Source organism: Gavialis gangeticus, unplaced genomic scaffold, assembly GCF_001723915.1.
Source record: "Gavialis gangeticus isolate Ggan-Ray unplaced genomic scaffold, GavGan_comp1, whole genome shotgun sequence".
Lineage (NCBI taxonomy): Eukaryota > Metazoa > Chordata > Crocodylia > Gavialidae > Gavialis > Gavialis gangeticus.
The window spans coordinates 5902538-5923246 of NW_017729024.1; the positions used below are offsets into that span (position 1 = coordinate 5902538).

The following is a 20709-nucleotide window of genomic DNA, read 5'->3' on the forward strand; positions in this document are numbered from 1 at the left end:
GAGAGGCTAAGGGACCTGAACCTGTTCAGCCTCCACAAGAGAAGGCTGAGGGGGGATCTAGTGGACGTTTACAAACTGGTCAGGGGGGACCAGCAGGCATTGGGGGAGTCCCTGTTCCCCCAAGCACTACCAGGAATGACAAGAAATAACGGTCACAAGCTGGCAGAGGGTAGATTCAGGCTAGACAACAGGAGGCACTACTTTCACTGTCAGGGCAGCTAGGATCTGGAACCAACTTCCAAGAGAAGTGGTGGCAGGCCTACCCTGGGGGTCTTTAAAAGGAGGCTGGATGAAAATGTTGTTGGGGTCGTTTGACCCCAGTACTCCTTCCTGCCGTGGCAGGGGGTCAGACTTGATGATCCTTTCAGGTCCCTTCCGACCCTACCAACTATGAAACTATGAAAGATCCCGGGGTGTCCCTGGCTCGAGCTGTGGCCACATCCCAACCATACGCCCTGCCCACGTAGGTCCTATTCCTGGCAGTGGGTGTAGGAAGGATGGGCCAGGGCAGCAGGGCTCAGTCTGGCAGCAGCAGCAAGTGCTGTTCAGAAATAGGGTTCACAGTCCAGATTTTGCCCACCCTTGATCTAAGCACTTAATCAAACTCTAAACTGAAATATCTTATAAAAATAAAGCTATAGCATGCACAGCATGAATTGTAATTAATATTAACTATATACATCTTTATTAAAGGGGGAGTTTACTCCTGTAATAAGGAGTTTACTGAAACTGAATGCTAACCTTAAGCCAGGCTGTTCATGCTATGTATTAACTGCAAGCATGCTGCACCAAGCTACAATGGCTTGGAGACATTCTCTGTCTCAGTGGGTGAACACTTGTCCATACACTGAGATGACATGCTCATCATCCACCACATTCTTTGGAATGGTGTTGCTACATCTTGCCAGGATGTAAAGGTGTGGAAACTGATCACAAAGTCCCAGGACACAGGAATCTGTTACTCCTTGAAGTTCACATAAGCAGCATGTTCATTGTCATACTCTTCCCCCATCCAGGAATTGCTTTCAGAAGCTGAGGGTCAAAACTCAGCAAAGACACCTGGTTAGGGTCCAAAATGCAAACAGCACTAAAGAAGGGGGCAGCCAGCTGTCTGAACCACAGTGTCAGTGATGTGTCATACCTGTAGTAATGGTTCACCTTCACTGCTATTGCCTGGAACAGGTCTCTTGTGTGCTGGTTTTCACAAGGGCAGCGTGACAGTTCTTGCAATGCACTCTCTTCAACCCAGCTTATCAAATCCATCACCTTGTATGCATGGTGATTCACAGCCTGCTGGCCTTCAGACAAGGTCAGGAGCTCCATGAAGGTGTCATTGTCTGCCACAAACATAACTTGATTTTGAATGTCACCTTGCCCTAGGTGATCATGAAACTTGTGCATACCGTGTGCTGGGTGTGATTTCCAGCTCCTCGCTTGCAAACTGCTGGTAGTAACAGACCGTGTTGAACCAGGAATTCCACCATGTGAGCACAGGCTCTGATGGCAACAGCACAGTGCCATGTGAATCTCCACTTTGACAGTTGACAGACTCCCCGTACTGGACCTTATGACCCGGACAGTGCTTGAAGGCTTTCTTCAAAGAGGACACCAGACTATCCACCTTGGGGAACTGCATATACCAAATGTTACTTACTAGGGACAGAATGTGCACATGGCAGGAGACATGAGGAGTGTTGGGCAGCATTCCTTGGAGCACATCGGGGAAAGCCTTGTACATGTACATGGTACTGTTGGACAGGAATGCTGAGATCTTGTTAAAGTCTACACCATAGCTGACAACTACCTTCACAATTGCTTAGGAATGGTAGAAAAATTGACAGATGTGAGGTAGACCAGTTCAGTTTGAAACACAGGCAGGTCCTGGTCAGTTCAACTCCCTGGTATAATTAAAATGTGCAGCATGTAGTTGTCTTCAGGGTCTGTGGCTTCATCAGCCATAATGGAAAAGGAATGATACTCTGTGAAGGTAGCCTTCATGGATTGTACATGTGAAGCAGTCCCAGCAGGGAGATAGTCCTGGCAAAGTTTGTTGGCACATGGAAAACTGCCAGCATTTGGCACATTTTGTTTGTCCCTTAACTTCAGGTGATCTAGTTTCTCCAGTAGGATGTTTGCTATTGCAAAGGCTTCCACAAAGGAAAATGCTACCTCTTGCCTTGCCAAGCTGCTTTCTATGGTCCTTTTAAACAGGGAAGTCACTGTTGGCACTGGATTTATGACCCAGATACCTTGTTCCGGGTGGATCCAAATCCTCAAACCGACCTCAACCTCTCCATTTGATAATAAGTGAATTTTATTGATACACAGTGATAGCAGATAAGAATAATTCAGGTAAGGCAAGTAGACTCAGTATCTTCCAGTCTTAGGGCTACAGGGAAGGTACGTCTGGCCAATACATAAGCTTCACTCTGAGGTTCTCTCTTGAATGTCAGATGCCAGCAGCCTGGAGGTCAAAAGCCAAGCCCCCCCGCCACCAGTGGAGTGGTTGAGATGGGCTGGTGGTGTGCCCTCTGTCCACGGTGGCCTCGGTTCCCCTCTTGGGGATCCTTTGTTGCTATGAAATCCCTCCTTTTGTATTCTTTCTCCTCCTCTGATGACTCTTCGTTCCCAGGCATCACTGATTGGTCTCCCTGTAGTCATCATACTATTCATATTCTGGTCTGTCAGCATATTCCTTTGTTTGACAAACCCATCATATGCACACACATCTTAATTTAGGCTTTTACCAGTCTCCTAATTTGGAGATGAGATGGAAATACCAAGGGCTCTGCAGTTGGGCACTGTGACCTGGCTCCAATGCTACAGAGTCCCTTATCTCTTTTTGGGTACACTGTTCATGTTATGGAACAGTGGGGTACGTGTCTTCAATTTCCCAGCCTGTGTCTGTAGCTTCAGACACAGTAGGCCTTGAAGGAAACTGTCACAAACAGGCTTTTTTTAAATCAGTTAACCCTTGCCATTCCCCTGAGCAATTGTTCTAATACATATCTATTTTACTTACAAGCCAATTCCCAAAAGCAAAATGGTATTTAAAGGTTTCTAGCCACCAGACATAGTCACTTGCCTCTTGCTCTAACCTTCAGCCTCTGAAGCAGCCTTCCTCTTCATGTGTACCTCAGAACTCCAAGTGACAATCAATGCTGGCTTTCATGGACCCATCCAGAGTTCGATTACAGGTGGTACAGAAGTCTGGCCCCGTCTGCATGGTAGGTCCCTGCAGGATACTATCTTGCCTGGTCTGCTGCTGAAACATGTTTGGCATTCTTGACAAGACTTCATGTTCATCTCTGCTCTTCCTCAGACAGGAGCGAAGCATGCATGCTGCAGGAACATGCCTGTGGGCACTTTTAAAAGCTAGCACCAAAACCTTCCCAGCTTCCCTGGCTGGCTCCTGGATTGAGCCTACAGCAGGGGCTCAGCCTCTGATTTGCTCCCTCTCCTCCCCCCGTGCTTCAGGGTACCAGGGCTTCCTGCCCTCTTCTGTTTTTGCAGCTCTTTTGCCCTCCCCACCCACCCCAACTTGCCAATTTTGTGCCTTTCTGTGGTCCCTGCCCTTTTTCATGGGGCACAGGCTTTTTTGTGGAGACTGGCTGAATTCAGCATTTCCACAGAAACTGTGAATTTGGTAGATCTCTATACATAAGCAATATACCAGAAGTCAAAAGAGCTGGATGGCTTAGGCGTACTCCACAGTATTCATAATTCTTCCCTCGTTTTCATCAGTTGTGATAAAGGTACAGTTGTATACATTTAACTTTGCTGCATTTTGGACTCCATCTACATCTTACACTTAAGGCATGATTAACCAGGTAATCATGCCTTAAATGGTCACCTTGTCACATGTTCATTCAGTTTATGGTTTGATAAAAAGAGGAACAAGTTACAAAGTTATTCCATAAAATGTGTAATACTGTTTAGCTGCTTCATATCATGTCATAAATTGAATGTTTGGCCAGGGGCCCCTGTGGCTGAGAACCCCATCGGGTAACTGGAGCTCCCAATCATGGGAAAGGGAGCTGCCATGTACAACTCTGAGCCTGAGAGCTCCCAGTTCGTGCTAGCTCCCAGCCAGGGGAGAACATGCCCCAGCTCAGCTGACAGGCCCCCCAGCCAGGGAGGCGCTACATGCAACCTCATGGCTAGGACACCACAGCTGACATGATCTCACAGCCACAGGGGTGCATGAAGCACCCCCGCAACTGGGGCATTGTCACCTGTGACCTACCTGCCACAGAGACAGCTGCCCCCCCGCCCTTCCCCCCACGGCTGGAAGCCCAGGTCGGCTGATGGGGCTTCCAGCCATGGAAGTTTACTTGCCAGCTCCCCCTGCTCTGGCAGTAAGGCATGATGGAGTCTAATTCATGATCCTAAAATCACGCCTCCTTGTGGCATGGCAGGAGTTGTGATTCTGTGGATTGCGCATCAGATGTCATTGCACTTTTACCTGCACATGTAAGTTTGTAGACAAGAGCCCCTCTATATCTTGCTTACATACGCCTAATGAAAGGAATTATTGAGTACTGACCTGGGTAACAACTCACATGGATGAAGTTAAGAACCAAGGTTAAGAGTCTTATCAAATTCAGTAAGACTACTGAGCCATTTGAAGATGGGTACATATTAAGAAATTCTGTGCTTATTAGGGGCTGTTATGCTTTCTATAAAACATTAGGTAGGCCTTAATAACATGAATTAATATATAAGGTATTTTAAATCAGATTTTTCAGGCAACCACTGTGGACAGTGTTACTTAACAAATGTATGTATAAACATTGTAGCTAATTATGTAGACTTCACTTAATAAGAAATGTATGGTACTGCAAAAAACTAAAGCATTTGCTAGCCAAAAGTAGATGAAAGCACGTACCTCCAATTGATTTGTGTGTATGCTATATAAGTTCTTCAGCTGGAAATCAAAGCCATAACTAACAAATTCCTATTTTTTGTTAGGGTTCTGTGGACTGATGCGATAAATGTATAGGTGTCTTCAGTTGTTTCCATTTAGAACTTGTGTATTGCACTTGAATTCCAATATAAAAACAAGAGCCTGAGTTTATACTGTGTTTTTATTTGGCAGAAAGTTATGATCTTTGATATTGAAAGAGCATACTGGGAAATGTTGCATTTTGTTATCGTTAACAGTATGCATAAATGTCCAGAACATTTGCATTTTTCTAAAGTTTAGCTCCATGTACTCTCTAATACAGCGGGTCCCAACCTCGGTTCATGACCCATATGAGGGTCACGGGGGCAATGCTGGTGGTGCTGCACACACAGGATGAGCCGCACCACGTGCCCGGAGCTCCCCTGCCCCTGGGCTGCCACTGCACTCTGCTCCCAGCAGCGGGTTGCGGCAAAAAAAGGTTGGGAACCACTGCTCTCATATGACACAGCTACCTACTATTAACATTTTCATTAAGCACTAAACTCAACTGAAGCATAGATTATGTGTGCAAGGAGGGAGATTTCAGGATTATCTTTAAAAATGCAGTAAGGTTTTAATGCATCTAAATGCATGTAATTTCATCTCTCTTTAAATAAAGCACTACATTTTGAAAATATGTGAGCTCTAGAGTTCTTAAATAAAAGAGATTTATCAGACATCACAGGGTCTAATAAATGAAATTTTAGGTAATATTGCCATGAGTCAATTCAGTACATTCACACCAAAGACAACCATTGAGAGAATCTGAATGTGTAATTCCTTAGTTTTAGACCTTTCAGTTTTCAGAAATACAAATAGTTGCAACAGTATTTAGATTCCTGTTATATTATCAAGCAAAAGCTGTCTCCACCTGTTCACTCACTAGGACATGGCATTTAGGTTGTAATTGAACTTTGGGGAAAATAAATCCTGGAACATGGTTACCTAACTAGCTAACAATATTTGTCGTAAGAACAACTTACTGCAGGTTAAAAAGGAACATGGTTTTACCATGCATCAGTTGCTCATACGTATGCTTTAACATTGTGGTACGTGGAAGCTAGTCCATGATCACATAGCCACCGTTCGTTGAGGGCTGTTACTACAGTTTAGCTTCCATTTACTGTGGGGTAGGAGTATGCGCAGTAAATCTTACTCGCCTAACCTGGCAGTAAGTTGTTCTTTCTACTATGAGAGAGTTTAAAGGCAAACCCCACACCCCGCCCCACCACCTTCACCATCCTGAGCATGCAGTGCTGTATTGGGTCACTGGTCTTTATAGCTGAAACAAGCCCAAACAAGACCTCTTTGGATGAGGGATGTTTATTAAATACCTTACATACTGGGACCCAGCCTTTGCAGTCTCTAAGCGCCCAGAGTATCCTGGTCATTATAGTGACTCTGAGTCACTACTACCACAGTGCAAATATTAAAATTTCTGCAAATAAAGACTTGCTTAAATATAAATAAGGCAGAACTTTTGATTTATTAAATGACAAATATTTAATCCATTTTAATGTGGCAATATGGAGAATAATTTATTTTTCTCTTTATACAGAATGGCAGCAGAAGAAGAACACCTGGGGGAGTTTATTTAAACCTCCTGAAAAACACACCCAGCATCAAAGAAGAGCAAATCAAGGTAAAAGCGTCAAATCGCAGCCACTGTCTTCAGTAAATTTAAAATTTTTTAAATTTTTTAAAAACTAAAAAATTGTTTTATTTAATTTTCATAGTGCTTCTTATGCATGGTTTCAAGGGGAGGCTAACTTGTACAAAAACCTGTGTTGGTTAAGAAAATAATGGTAGAGTAACGGGGCAAATTCCCATTAGTATTCCTGAGCAGGCAAGGAAAGTATCTAAATACAAAAAGGCAATGGCTTTATAGTTGCGCGCGCACACACTCACACTCACTCACTCTCTCTCTCTCTCTCTCTCTCTCTCTCTCTCTCTCTCTCTCTCTCTCTCTCTCTCTCTCTCTTCCCCTCCCCCCCCCATTAAAAGTACATTACTAAGGCTGTGGACCCAGTGGTTTTAGAATTAGGGAATGCCAACTGTCTATTCTAGCCCATTTGTCCACTTAAACTGTGATATGGCTGTTAGCTACAAAAAATGCAAATTACTTGTTCCACCAAAATCTCCGCCTTATTCTGTGCATGGAATGCATGATACTCATTTAATTAAGAACTGTCCACTATTTTGCCTTATCTTCATTGCACAGTGTGTAGGCCAGTGCCTTATTGATTACACACTAGTTAAATCCTGCTCTGAGCTAGTATTTTTTTTGTCAGCTGTTCTGTCATACTTGGTACTATATAACTCAGTGCTTCACATGCATTAATGAACATTTCTGTTCACAGCATTTTTAGATGAGGAAACTGAAACATGGATTAAAATCAAAAGTACCCTCCAATTTTGGTGGCCACCTAGTGACTTTTCAGTTTTAGTATTGTATATCAGTTTACAGATCCTATCCCAAGGCTTCATATTGGGTATCCAAAAAGCAAGGAAGATGCAAATAGTGGCAGCTTGTGGAAAAATTGGTTTAAGCAGCTTACTTGGTATCACGTAGGAACTCTATGGCAGAGACAGGAATAGAGTCCAGTTCTCCAGGGGTGCATCCTCACAAGCATGCACACGGAGGAGCTTGCATTTACCAGGGGACAAATACCAGCAGCACATATTTGTGCCACTGCTATTTGTCCCTGGCTATGCCCCTGCATGTGCGCTCTGGCACGCTGCAAAGGGACCCAGGTGCAGCAGGGGAGGCTGGAACCAGTGCCTGTGCTGGCCTCCATAGCTGTACCTGAGGTCCTGGGGGCCTTTGGGGGAAGCAAGGGTGCCCAGCCAGCCACTTGGCTATGCTCTGGATGCCAGCCAGGCTCCAGCTTCTAGATTGCTAGAACAGGATCACCCAGTGTCAAAAGAAACTGCTGTGCTGCAGGTTAGCAGAGTGGCCCACAGGTGCACGTGTGTACTCATGGGGATGTGCCTCAGAGTGGCATTCAGCTACCTTAATTGCTAGACTGTTCTTTCCCTTCTTACAGTCTTCTGCATCAGTCGGTACTGTCCCGTCCTTTCAACTTTCTCAACAGATGTGGTCAGGGTCCTACAAACAAAAGCCTCCATAATTTTACAACCCTGAATCATGGCAAGGGCATGACTTACCTGGTACAGTAAAACCACGTAGATTATTTAATTAAAGACTGTATCACAATATGTCTGCACAAAGGGGCTGAAGTAAGGTTGCAGAGAGAAACTTACATTTTGCATTTCCTGAGCTTTTAGTGCTTGAATGCCACTCTTAATGTTCATTTCATGAAGGTTCTTACATGCAGTTTCTAGAGTTTTTTGAACATACAAAAATCATGTGGCGTCATATTCACGCTTATAAGGTTCTTCTTGGGCTTGGGATTTTTAAATCCATACACAGACTTAAAAGAATAACTCATAACACTACAGTAGTTCATTGTGATCCTCTTTGAGCAGCACTAGAGGGGGATGACACACTCTTTGCCACTGGGCTTCAAAATATTGGCTAACAGAAGAGGAGCAGTGAGAGTTAGGTTCTATTTCCAGTTGTGGAAGAAACATGCTCTTGTGTCACAAAACCTTCTGTGCCTTTTTCTCCCCCTAACCTTAGCCCTTTGTACCCTATGTCCTCCAGTCTATCCTAAAGCCACTCCTGTCTCTTTGCCCCCATTAGATTCTCTAGTTTCTTATCTCTTCTCAATTCTTTTTCTCCAAGGTTAGTCAATCTTTCTACCCCCTCCTATTCCTTATTACAGTTTGTCTGCCACTTAAGGCTCTCCATCAAGTCCCAGCCTGTGCTTTCACTCTGAATTGTATGAACAGTGAATTTAAATTTGTTGTACTGAGGCTGCTGAATTATCACTCCTTTTGAGATGACATGAAATAACATGAATTGCTCTGTTATTACAAACTACAGGACCATCTACTTTAGTATGAATTTGGTTCAGTCCAGAAAAATTAGGGGTTTTCTTTTAAATAAATATTGCTCTGGTCCTCTATATTGTTACTCTTTCCACTAGGGAAGCTGAAAAAGACGTGAAATTATGCAGCAACAAAATGTGTGTGTAGGGCATCTGTCTAAAAATGTAGCCTCTGCATATTCTTTTTCTTAGGTAATAGGGTTTTTTTTAATTTTAAAGGTTAATATAATTTTAGAACATATGACTAGGTTAATAGAGCACTCCGTGTTCTGATTAGGTTCTCCTTAGCTCTTAAACATTTAGTAGTTATTATATGTTAAGCAAATATTTTTCTTCTTCCAGGAAATTTTCTATGTAGAAAACCAAAAGGAGTATGAAAACAAAAAAGCTGCTAAGAAGAGGAGAATGCAAGTTCTGGGGAAGAAGATGAAACAAGCTATTAAAGGGCTCAACCTTCAAGAATATGATGATGCATCTCGAGAAACTTTTGCTAGTGATACAACCGAGGCCCTGGCTTCTCTTGATGACTTACAGGAAGGACACAGTGAAATAAAGATGGAAGGACACAGTGAAATAAAGATGGATCCAGAGGATACCATTGAAATGGATAATGCCCATGATTTGGAGATCTTTTAATCAATAATGTACTGAACACTTGAACTATATCTCTATGAATATATTAAATCAGCCTTTTCTATTATACTTCTAACTTGTTTTCATAAGTTTCACAAATAAAGATGATGGGGAAACACTTGTATGCTGGACAAAATACATAATTATTATGTAAATTTAACGGTGTGGAAGAGCTGTTACCTGTCCTATTTTGTTGCTCTGTTGAATCCCCAGAAAATGTTTTAGGTGTTTTAGTTGACTGTTTTCTTTTTCAGTATGTGTTGCCTAAATTGAGTCATTTAGCAAGTTTTGGAATCAACTCAGGGCTACTGCTTAAGCAACAAACATTCACTTTGACAGATTAAATATAAAGTCAAGCACCACTCATAGTTGTAATGGAACATCTGATCTCCAGTAAGACATGGTATTAAAGGTGTGATATGGTCAATATGGCAAAGTATTGACAAAAATAGTACTACTGATAGGATTAAGACCTCTGTTCAGTTTCCCAAAATTAAAGCGATCGTCAGTCCCTTGAATAACCACTTCCTCAGAGTGAGCAGTGGAGGCAGTCCATGATTTCTAGATCTTTAAATGGGACAGGACAGAGTGTTTTTGTTGTTGTTATAACAAGAGTCGGCTAAGCTAACTGCTTGTTTGGTGTAATCTTTGTAACTGGCATAGGTTGTACAAACCTTTAGCCTCAAAGTCTGTTGACTGCAACTGAATTCCTGCTGAATGGGCTAGATGCTGCTGCTGATCCAAGTTTCTTTTTGAAGATGTGTCTGTACTATTTCTGTCTGTTCCAGACTCCACATGTGCAGAAACGAAATCCTACAAAATGACTACACCCCAGTATTTGTTTGGATGGCAAGTAGCTTTGACCACAGGCCTGTAAGGCAACCCCCCAAGGTTCAGAGCCCACCATCCTCTCTTACTTAATTCTCTCCACTTTGGTTTCCGCTCCCCCAGTCTGCAAAATAAGTCATTCTTACCTCTCCCAAGAAGGTGTCAATGCCTGACTTTGTTAACATCTGTATAGTAATTTGAAGATGTAGTAGGTGTAGAAGTGCTAAGCCGTGTGTGTGGAGGGGGGTGTTCAGTGTAGCAGACTAATTTCTGTTGAGATGCATGACATCTGAAATATGTTAATGATACAAAGTTGTGTGTTTTACAAATAGAGCACTTCATTTTCAGTTTGCTAGTCACAGCATTTTAATGAACTCCATGTTCCAACTGTGGAAATAGACAACCTGATCCTTCAGAATTCTCATGGATTTCACTACAGTAGGAAATAAAAAACCCAATGTAAGCCAGATGCAGTTCTTTACTTGAATAGATTTGAAAGATTGTTGAAGCTTATGAAAATAGGAGAGTTTCCTCAAATTGGATAATTCAATGCAGTGATTTGGGAGACAATCATTTGCATTTAAAAAAAAAAACATGTTGGCTTTTATCCATCTTTAAAAGAACATGCATACACTTAATGTTCCTGGGCTTTTTGTTTTCTGTTGAGATTTGTAACATCAATATTTCCAAAAGGTGGGGTTAATAAATGCCTAAAATTATACAAAGTTTTGCCTGCACTACTTTGGAAGCAGCAAAATGACTGAGGGAGTAGTTTAAAGGTACTTACAAATTCATTAGCATGATCTCATAACAACTGAGCTTGCATTGTGAGAGCCCTCCCTCCCCCGCAACATTTGCTCAGGTTTTGGTTAGCTTGTGCAAAAAGAGAAAATTTGGGATTTTCTAAGTGGATTTCTTGAAATGTGTTTTCCAGGGATGGAGTGGGGGCAGACTCCTAAAGGGCTAGACCAAGTAAGGTGTCTTGTTTCTAACCTGGTTAAATAAAAGTTTTGAAAAACAAAGTATGAAAATGGGGTCTCATTTTTTCCCTTGAAGGTCTCTCTCTTCCTGACTTGATACCCCTCCACCCCTAGGGTTTCTGCTGCTTTAGAGCAGTGTTTCTTAACCCGTGGGTCATGACCCAAAAGTAGGTCACAAGAAGGTATGAAAGGGTTGTGAACAAACTTTAAAACCAGATTCTCCTTTAAAGGAGAATGTGGGAAACGGTGGCTTTTCCCTTGCAGGCTGGCAGAGTTGCATGGGGGGGACTCCTATGCGGCCACATACTCCCCCCGCCCCACATGCTGGGGGAAGGGAGCAGCAGATCGGGAGTGGGGGGCACCGGCTCAGGGCTGGCCATCTATGTTTATCAATGGGGCCTGGTACCCAAAACAAGGTGAGAACCGCTGCCCTAGAGCACGGTGCAGCCCTTCTGCAGCGGGGAGCGCGCGCTCCTTAGCCGCCAGCACCGGCGTCTCGCTCTCCCCCGCCTGCTCTTCGGTTTCTCAAGGGACGATGCGTGGCTGAGGAAGCTCCTTAGGAGCCCCGTGTCTCCTCCCCGAGCACCCATGTCTACATCCCCGGCGGCGCGGCTGGGCGCTGGGCTGGTAGGGAAGGCGCGTCCCCACTGCCCCCGGCGGCGTCACAAAAGCGGCCCCAGCGCAGGGCCCGCGGCACCGGGGGGCGGGAGAGGCCGGCAGCCATGGTCGCCGTCGGCACCAGCACGGAGCTGCGAGGGTGAGGGGGGCCGGCCGGGGCCCGCCTCCCGCCTGCCCCCGCGCGGCTGCCTCTCTCGTGCAGGGGGCGGGGATGCGGTTGCGGCTGCCCGGTCCCCGATCAGGCACCGTCCGGCGCTTCTGCCCTGAATCCCCTTTGGGTTGGGGCCTCGCCTCTTGTTTATTTGCTGCTTCTCCCTCCCTCTGCGGCATGGCCTGGGAGCCTGAGCGCCCAGAATAGCAGTGCAAGCTACGTGTATATATGTGTGTGTGTGTGTGTGTGTGTATGTATATGTATATGTACGTGTGTATGCATAGATATGTGTGTGTATATGTATATATGTGTATGTGTATATGTATCTGTGTGTGTGTATGTTTGTGTATATATATATATATGTATGTGTGCACGCGCGTATGTGTGTGTGCATACGTGTGTGTGTGTTTCCCTCTTTGTCCACAAAGCTGCTGGGATCGGCAAACCAGAGACCCTCCCCGCCCCCCACAGACACAGCCTTTACAACCCCCCAACAAGCTTGGCACTACTTGGTAATTCATACCTGGGTCCTCCTCCCCAGCCCTGGTGAGCAGGGCCTGCAGTGAATTGGAAGTGGAAGCAAGCAAGCAAACTGTCCCTGTCCCCATCCCCCTGGCTCTTTCTTTCCTGATGGGCTCATTGCAGAAGTTTTCATTACCAGGGGGTGGTTTTGCAAAAGTGGTCACCCTAACCCCAGTCAAAGAAGGAAATGGCAGTAAGATCATTCATTTTAGCAGCAGGAAGGAAGGAATGCTTTTCTGCATCCTAATTGCAATACGAAAGGCTTTTTCTCTGTGAATTGGATAGATTTACTGGTTTTAGCTACTAATTTTATGGACTTCTGCCTTAATGCTATCAAACGCTCCTTTAAAACATGTTTTATGTCCCCCAGGCTCACTCACTGCCATCTGCCAGAGTTATCACGCAAACATGGGATGATTCCAGAGCGGTATGTGATGCCCTGGAAAGAAGACATGAAGAACAGGCACTTTGCTTTAAAGGTAGCAGGGGCAGGAAACCATTTCCTCTTGAGCATAGCTTAATAGAGACCTGATTTTCATAGGTGCTGAACAATCGCAGCTCCCATTGGCATGATTTCCAAAGGTCATAGAATCACAGAGAAATAGGGCTGGAAGGGGCCTCCACAGGTCATCTAGTCCAGCGTTTCTCAACCCATGAGTTGCAAGAATATATGAAAGAGCCGCAAGGAAACTTTAAAAATGGATTCTCCTTTAAAGGAGAAAAGTGTGGGAAACCGTGGCTTTTCCCTTGCGGGCTGGCAAAGTTCCAGCCTGCAAGGAGCTGCTTGGGACCCCTCATGTCCCACATACCCCCCCCTCCCATCCCCTGCCCCACACACTGGGGGCTGGGGCCTGGGAGCAGGGGACAGCAGGTCAGGAGTGAGGGGCACTGGGTCAGGACTAGCCATCAATGTTTATAACTGGGTCCCAGTACAAAAAAGGTTGAGAACCACTGATTTTAGTCCAGCCCCTGCCTGAGGGAGGATCATCCTTATCTAAACCATCCCATACAAGCCATCCTCTAAACTCTACATAAGCAGAGTTGCCAACTGATGACTTTTGGCGTCATTCTTAAAGTCTACGCCTCAAAAATGTGAAAAACGTAGCACTTTCTTTTATATATATTTATATACATATATAAAAGAAAGAGCTAAGTTTTTAATATTCCCAAAGTGTAGACTTTAAGAACAATGCCAAAAATCACGAGAGTTGGCAATATTGCAAAAGGTCAGGCCAGGCAAGTCTTGTCTATATTAGTGAATTAGCTGTTAACTCAGAAATTTTTGACATCTGAAACAGTCATCTTCTGTTGTGAATGCCCACCTTTTGACTATGTACCTCCTGGGAAATCTCACCAACCCCACCCCCACCCCCAGCCATTTTCTTCCTTAGCAATTAACCCTCTGCCCCTATTATTTAATTTGGTACAAGTATTCCAGAAGCGCTTACTGAAAGTGCAACACAAAATGAAATCACTTAAGCAGAGTTAAGGAAATTCCTAGCCAAATTAAACTGATTGATGAGAGCAATGGAAGGCAATTTGAATAGAGAGCCAGTGGACCACTTGGGAGGTGAGAGAAATCTGACCTAGCTTCTGTGTACTTGTGAGAAAGTGGGCAGCAGTATTCTCATTTTCCCAAAATAATAGAGCCTGCAGATGTATGTCAAGGAAAAGCCTCCTAATTAAAAGACACTGTAGCAGAGCTGAAGTGGCAGCTGTGGTATAATTATCTAATGTTGTGAAAACGGTGATGAGCTGGTCTGCGCATGTAAGAGGTGGGAACAAAGGAGATTTGTAGGAAATGATGGTATCAGGATTGACAAATGGGAATTCTGACTTGAGAGACTAAGGGAAGGACATGGAAACATGTTTAAAGTATCTTTTCTTTTTGGTCTGGAAAGGCCATGACTGCCTAAGACAGTTGTAGAAACTCAAGTTTAGTTTATAGCCCAGGGAGTTGGAGATTCACATCTTCTCCGACTGTGGAAGGCCTAGAACACAGATCTCTAACTTCCTGGGTGACAGCTGTACCCACTAGGCTATTATGTATAACTGTGTGTATACTACTATCACCACCCCTCCTTGATTTTTAATGAATGTGGCTGTGAGTGCTGAACTCAAAGCAGTTAAATCCAACTAGATCAGGCTGCAGAGGGGATTTTGGTACAAGGGGGGGTGTATAATCTGTGCATCCCAGATCACCTTAGGCAGATGACAGGTGCCTAAACATCTGTCTGTGCTAAGATGGTGGCCTCTCAAGGTATGCAGAGTAGCTGCACTAGGTGCCAAGTAAATTTTCTGGCAAACAATTAGGCATCTCTGGCATCTTTGCCTAAGCACTGAAGGTGAGGTTTCTGTGACTTGTGCTGTTGTACTTCAGCACCTAAAACTGCAAAGTCCCATTTTAGTCTTCTCGGTTTCTTTGTGAATCTCGCCTCTGACACATGATCTGGACATGCTTAGCATACAGAAATAAATATAGGTGCATATAGCAGTCAAAAAAAATTATGTGAATGATTAGGTGTGCGTGTGTGTGTGTGGAGTCTCCCAATGCCTGAAGAAGGGTGTTTGTCTCCAAAAGCTTACAAAGAACTTTTTTCCAACTATTTAGTTTGTCTAATAAAAGATACCACATCTACCCAACAAACCTTGCCTGCCTGTGTGTAGGAAGTAGACAGGCAAATGTTACTTCTGTGTACAGATAATTTTGAACCTCAATTCTAGCGTGCATTTGCCTGAAGAAATTGGTGGGTTTTGTACACCAATATACTGCTGTTGAGCTTATATGCTTATGGGAGAATTATTTGAAAATTTGTCTTAGGTGTTTTTTATATGTAGCCAACTATATTTGCTTTAATTCTTGCTTAGTGTTGTTCTTTTGAGCCATCAGTTAATACTTTGTTCTCCTATCAGTGAGGGTTTTCAGGTAAACAGCACAATTATTTAAAGGGCTACTTAAGACAAAAGCAGACACCAGCTATAACCATTGAAATTTCTTTCCTCAGCACGCAAAACTTGCTGGGATATATTCTGGAGCAGTGGAAGACAGTCTGTTTTTGGAGCACAGGGAACGACATTGCCATGGAGAAGACCGTAAACTCCTCCGGAAGAAAATTTCTTATGAAATGGTGATTCAGGATGTTCCTTTGCATAGTCCGCTCTCCAGATACCAGAAGTCCACAATTGCTCATGCATGCCGGCAGAAACTCTGATCTGTCTTTTTTCATTTGTTTCAGTCAGGTTGGAACTGTGTAGGCCATGAGGTTTAAATCTGCTGCAAAAAAAACCCCTACATGCTGTGCAGTGCAATTTTTTCTTCAAAGTAGAATTAACATTTTAAAATAGATTAGATATTCTCTTTGAAATGCCAAGTTGTACCAGCCTGAAATTTAACCTGCTTAGGCCCATAGGAATGTTTCACTTCAGCGTATATTTTATCAAAAGCATGTGGACCAGCGCTTCCCAAACTTTTCCTCAGCATGACCCCATTTATGGCCCCATTTCCTGAGCATGGCCCCTCACGTCCAACCCACAGCACCCCACACCTCCCAGGTGCTCCAGAGCCAGGGCCCACAGCCCCCACTGCACCCCCCCAGCATCACCCAAGCCCTGGCTGCCACCCGTGGGAGGCAGCAGCTACTGTGGCCAGAACAGAGCATGGAGCCCGGGTCCCCCCACCCATGGGTGGCATAGCTGCCCACCGCAGACTTCAGGCTCTCTGCCCTGCTGCCCTCCCCCTGGGGCTCCACAGCCTAGCATATGGAGCTGGTTTGGCCCTGCTACAGCCCATCCCATGCTGTAGGTGTAGAAATCTCAGGGGGGCGCATGCCATGTCACCTTGACCCTTCTGCACCCCTCCACCTAGCACATTGCTTGTGCCCTCTCTGCTCGTCCAATGTGTCACCTGTGTCCTCTCCCCCCGCCCCCATAGATTTACCTGGAGGGAGCTGTGGGAGCTGCTCTCCACTGCCGCTTGGCTGACATGTACATGTGCATGTGCCCCTGCCTCCAATCACCCTCCCCTGCTCTTCCCCAGCCCCAAGCAGCCCCTTGCAGGCTGGAACTCTTCCAGCCCGCAAAGGGAAACCCACATTTTCCTGCATTTTTCTCCTTTAAAGGAAACAATCCATATTTTTTCCACAATGAATAGATAACCTGGATCCCTGTTTATCGCGACCCTATCTACTGATGTTGTGACTTCATTTGGGTTCACGACCCACAGTTTGGGAACTGCTAATGTAGACATTTAGATACTTACCTTCAATTTAAGTAAACCATCCTATCATATGCAGTTTTCCTTTGCCAACTCCAAGATATTGGGTACTAATTCCAGCCCTTATCCTCCATGGTCTTCTTGGAGAGAATCTACTGTGTTGCCAATGTCATCTGAGGCTGAATAGCTAACCTGCTTTCCTCTCATTTTTCTTCATTGTACTTGCTGACCCACTGCATCCTTCCCCTTGTTTAGGTGATAGTGCCTCCTCAAAGGTGAGGTAAGGTAGCTTCTAAAATTTGCTAGTCTATGGAAGGTAACAAACCTTCCATAGACTAGCAAATAAGCAGAAGACTAGCTTGGCTAGTTTTAATGAACTCTTCAGTAAACTAAATCCCCAAAAGGAAGCATATAAGAAGTGGAAGCTTAGACAAATAACTTGGGAAGAATATAAGAGCATTGTTGAGGCATGCAATGATGAAGTCAGGAAGGCCAAAACGCAAGTGGAGTTGCAACTAGCAAGGGATGTGAAGGGTAACAAAAGGGTTTCTACAAGGATGTTGGTAGCAAGAAAAGGATCAGAGGTGTGGGTCCCTTGCTGAATGGGGGAGGCAAACTTGTGACAGAGGTTGCAGAAAAGGCTAAAGTGCTCAATGCCTATTTCTCCTCAGTCTTCACGGGCAAGGTCAGCTCCCAAACTGCTGTACCTGGCAGCATAGTTTGGGAGAAGGTGGCCAGCCAGCAGTAACAAAAGAACAGGTTAGGGACTGTTTAGAAAAGTTGGACATATACAAGTCTATGGGGCTGGATGGGATGTACCTGAGGGTGCTCAGAGAGTTGGCTGATGTGACTGCAGAGCTACTGGCCATCATCTTTGAAAACTCATGGTAATCAGGAGAGGCCCCAGATGATTGGAAAAGGGTAAACATAGTGCCCATATTTAAGACAGGGAAAAAGGAGGATCCAAGGAACTACAGACCTGTCAGCCTCACCTCAATCCCTGGAAAAATCATTTGGAAGATCCTCAAGGAATCCATTTCTAATCACTTGGAGGGGGGAAAGGTGATTAGGAACAGTCAGCACCAGGAGCAAGTTGTGCCCGACTAATCTGATTGCCTTCTCTAATGGGGTGATTGGCTCTGTGGATGGGGGGAGACTGGTGGATGTGGTGTACCTTGATTTTAGCAAGCCTTTTGATACAATCTCCCACAATATTTTTGCAGGCAAGATAAGGAAGTATGGGCTGTATGAATAGACTGTAAGGTGGATAGAAAATTGGCTGGAGCATCAGGCTCAGAGAACAGTAATCAATGGCTCAATGTCTAGTTGGCAGCCAGTATCAAGTGGAGTGCCCCGGGGTCAATCCTGGAGCTGGTTTTGTTCAATGTCTTCATTAACAACCTGGAAGATGGCATAGAGTGCACCCTCAGCAAGTTTGCAGATGACACCAGCTGGGGGAAGTAGTAGATATGCTGGTGGGCAGGGCTAGGATTCAAAGTGACCTAGACAAATTGGAGGATTGGGCCAAAAGGAATCTCATGAGGTTCAACAAGGACAAGTGCAAAGTCCTGCACTAAGGGAGGAACAAGTCCATGTACCAGTACAGGCTGGGAACTGACTGGCTAAGCAGCAGCTCTGCAGAAACCTACCTGGGGGTTACAGTGGACAATAAGCTGAATATGAGCCAGAAGTGTGCCCTAGTTGCTAAGAAGGCTAATGGCATACTGGGCTGCATTGGTAGAAAAAATTAATCATGGTTTACATTTGAAAGCTGTTCAGCATTTATTAAAGTTCTGGGATATATAGAAAGAGATTTTCCATAACAAATATGTATTTTACAACCACTTAAAGCAAGACAATTAGGTTCGTACCTTGGTATTTTATATGATAATACCTTTTTTTTAATAAATACACCAAAACTTAACTTTCAAATGTATTCCCTTTATAGAGTGCTCTCTTCCAAATAGCTATTATTCTGTGTTCTGGGCTGAAGAGGGTTCATTCCCAACTAGTAGATGAAAAGCAAAGGAGCTGTCTTCAAAGTAACAAGCCCTTACGAGTCATAAGTAAAATTGCCATGGAAACAAATGAGTAAAAGGGCCTAAAGAATATTTTTATTCATAATTAATGTGCTCTCAGTATTATGAGTCAAGAAATATTAATCACAACAATAGTGTTTTTCCCTAAGCGGTCCCAAATCTAAAATATTTGCGTTTATATTTCTTTAGAAGAAAAATGTAACATTACATTTTTACTGCTTATGACTGTTCCCTTCAGAGCTAGAGCAGTTGTGGATAAATCTCCAGCTGACATAAATCTCTTTCACCAATACAGAAATAAAAATATGAAGCCAGAAAGAATGGAGGAGTTAATAACCCTATTACTGCAACATACAGAGGCATTTAAAAGGCTTGCAGCTACATAGGGGGAGATTTTCCATGAAGTATATACTGTTCTGGGCTGCATAAATGGTTCTACACTACTGCCTGGCAACCCTTGGCATAGAGGGTCACACCAGGGAAGACGGAGCCAGGCATGTTGATAATCTGTGGGCATTCTTAGCAGCAGTGCTGCTCTTAGCCAGCCCAGGGTGGGCTGCTATAACTTAGATCATCCCCACAGCCTGCCACAGTTATGCCAAATACAACTTTAGTAGCATGTCAGCTCCCAAAGCCACCAGCTTCAGGAAGATGAATAGTATTTCTGTCTTTCACATAAATGACCTGGGTTCAGTTCCCCAGTGGGGCCAAATGTAACTCACAGTCACTCAGTATTGCCCTGCCTTGTTCTCATGGTAATTGCATCATATATTGAGGTTAATGACCAACTACAGCATTGGCTTGATAAGCTTGTCTTCTAGCTCAGGCAGTATTTACTGCCTCGTGCTTTAAGAGCAGGAAGCTTGGTTTCCAACAATAGACCCAGCATTATAGCCAAGAGAGAGCTGAAAGCTACCATTATCCTCCTTCCCTCGGGCTACTTGTTCTATGCTAGGCCTCAAGAATCTCACCCCAGAAACTCATCCTATAGGACTTTATCACAGCATCATTTTGTTACATTGTGGTGTCCATTAAAAGTCTCTTTTCAGTGTTTGTAACTGGAAACAATCCATGCCTACTCCTGGCTCCAAAAGCTATTTCTTGGCATGGAAATATTGATAAAATTCTCTATAGCTATTGCTGAAATATACAAGCATGGAAGGAAAAAAGCATCTGCATTGACCAGTTCTATTTTTTCAAATGCTCAAGAGTGGCTTCTTGCAACTTAAAATCTTGACATATTTTTTTAATAAATCAAAACTCCAGACAGTGAAATGTGAGGATATTTCATAATGTGTGAGAACAGGCAACTACTTTCAGCAAAGTATGACAGAGCTGCTTACCCCAACTAAATCAGTGCTGCATAATATGCTCTCATATACTTCAAACTGGTTAAGACACAACAGCCCAGTATCTGATGGTTCCAAACTACAGCTACTTTGGAAAAGGAGCCCAGTGAGACTGGGACTGGGACTCAGCAGACTGGAGAGAAAGAATCTGTGTCTAGTTGTTGGAGAGGGAGCCTGTGGGAGAGGGACTAGACAGGGATTGGGACCCAGAATGATGCTGGATGGGACTATTTGGACAAGAAGAATGAGACTTAACCCATTAGAGAGTATGAAACTGGGAGAAACCAGGGAGAGACATGGAACCAGCTGGACAGACACAAAGATTAGATGAGTGCCTGCAGGGGGAAGATGATACTAGGATTTACTGGACAAGAAAACTGGAAACCAGACAGTTACGGCAAGAAGCTAGGATGCATGGGGAGGACTGGGCAATGAGGCAAGGAGCCTGCTAAATGAAAGATGACTAGAGGGGAGAGGC

The 20709-nt window shown here is 44.2% G+C and overlaps 2 protein-coding genes and 1 long non-coding RNA gene across 4 annotated transcripts in view; all 3 read left to right on the forward strand.

The window, feature by feature from the left end:
• The window catches only part of PHAX (phosphorylated adaptor for RNA export), a 27042-nt gene extending 16385 nt beyond the window's left edge, over positions 1-10657 (forward strand). For both annotated transcript variants that reach the window (XM_019516847.1, XM_019516848.1), the window contains exons 4-5: positions 6504-6587; positions 9241-10657. In XM_019516847.1, the coding sequence (XP_019372392.1) occupies positions 6504-6587; positions 9241-9534 (378 nt within the window). In that variant the 3' untranslated portion in view covers positions 9535-10657. The remainder of the gene's footprint in view (positions 1-6503; positions 6588-9240) is intronic.
• On the forward strand, positions 4540-6229 carry LOC109297206. Its single transcript, XR_002097241.1, has 2 exons — positions 4540-4693; positions 4740-6229. It is a non-coding gene; the product is annotated as an uncharacterized LOC109297206 (long non-coding RNA).
• A 1404-nt stretch (positions 10658-12061) lies between the features above and the next one.
• On the forward strand, positions 12062-15939 carry TEX43 (testis expressed 43). The gene is made up of 3 exons (XM_019516849.1): positions 12062-12096; positions 13001-13109; positions 15636-15939. Exons 1-3 carry the CDS (start codon positions 12062-12064, stop codon positions 15840-15842), a joined length of 351 nt encoding a protein of 116 aa, XP_019372394.1. The 3' UTR covers positions 15843-15939.
• The last annotated feature ends 4770 nt before the right edge of the window (positions 15940-20709 follow it).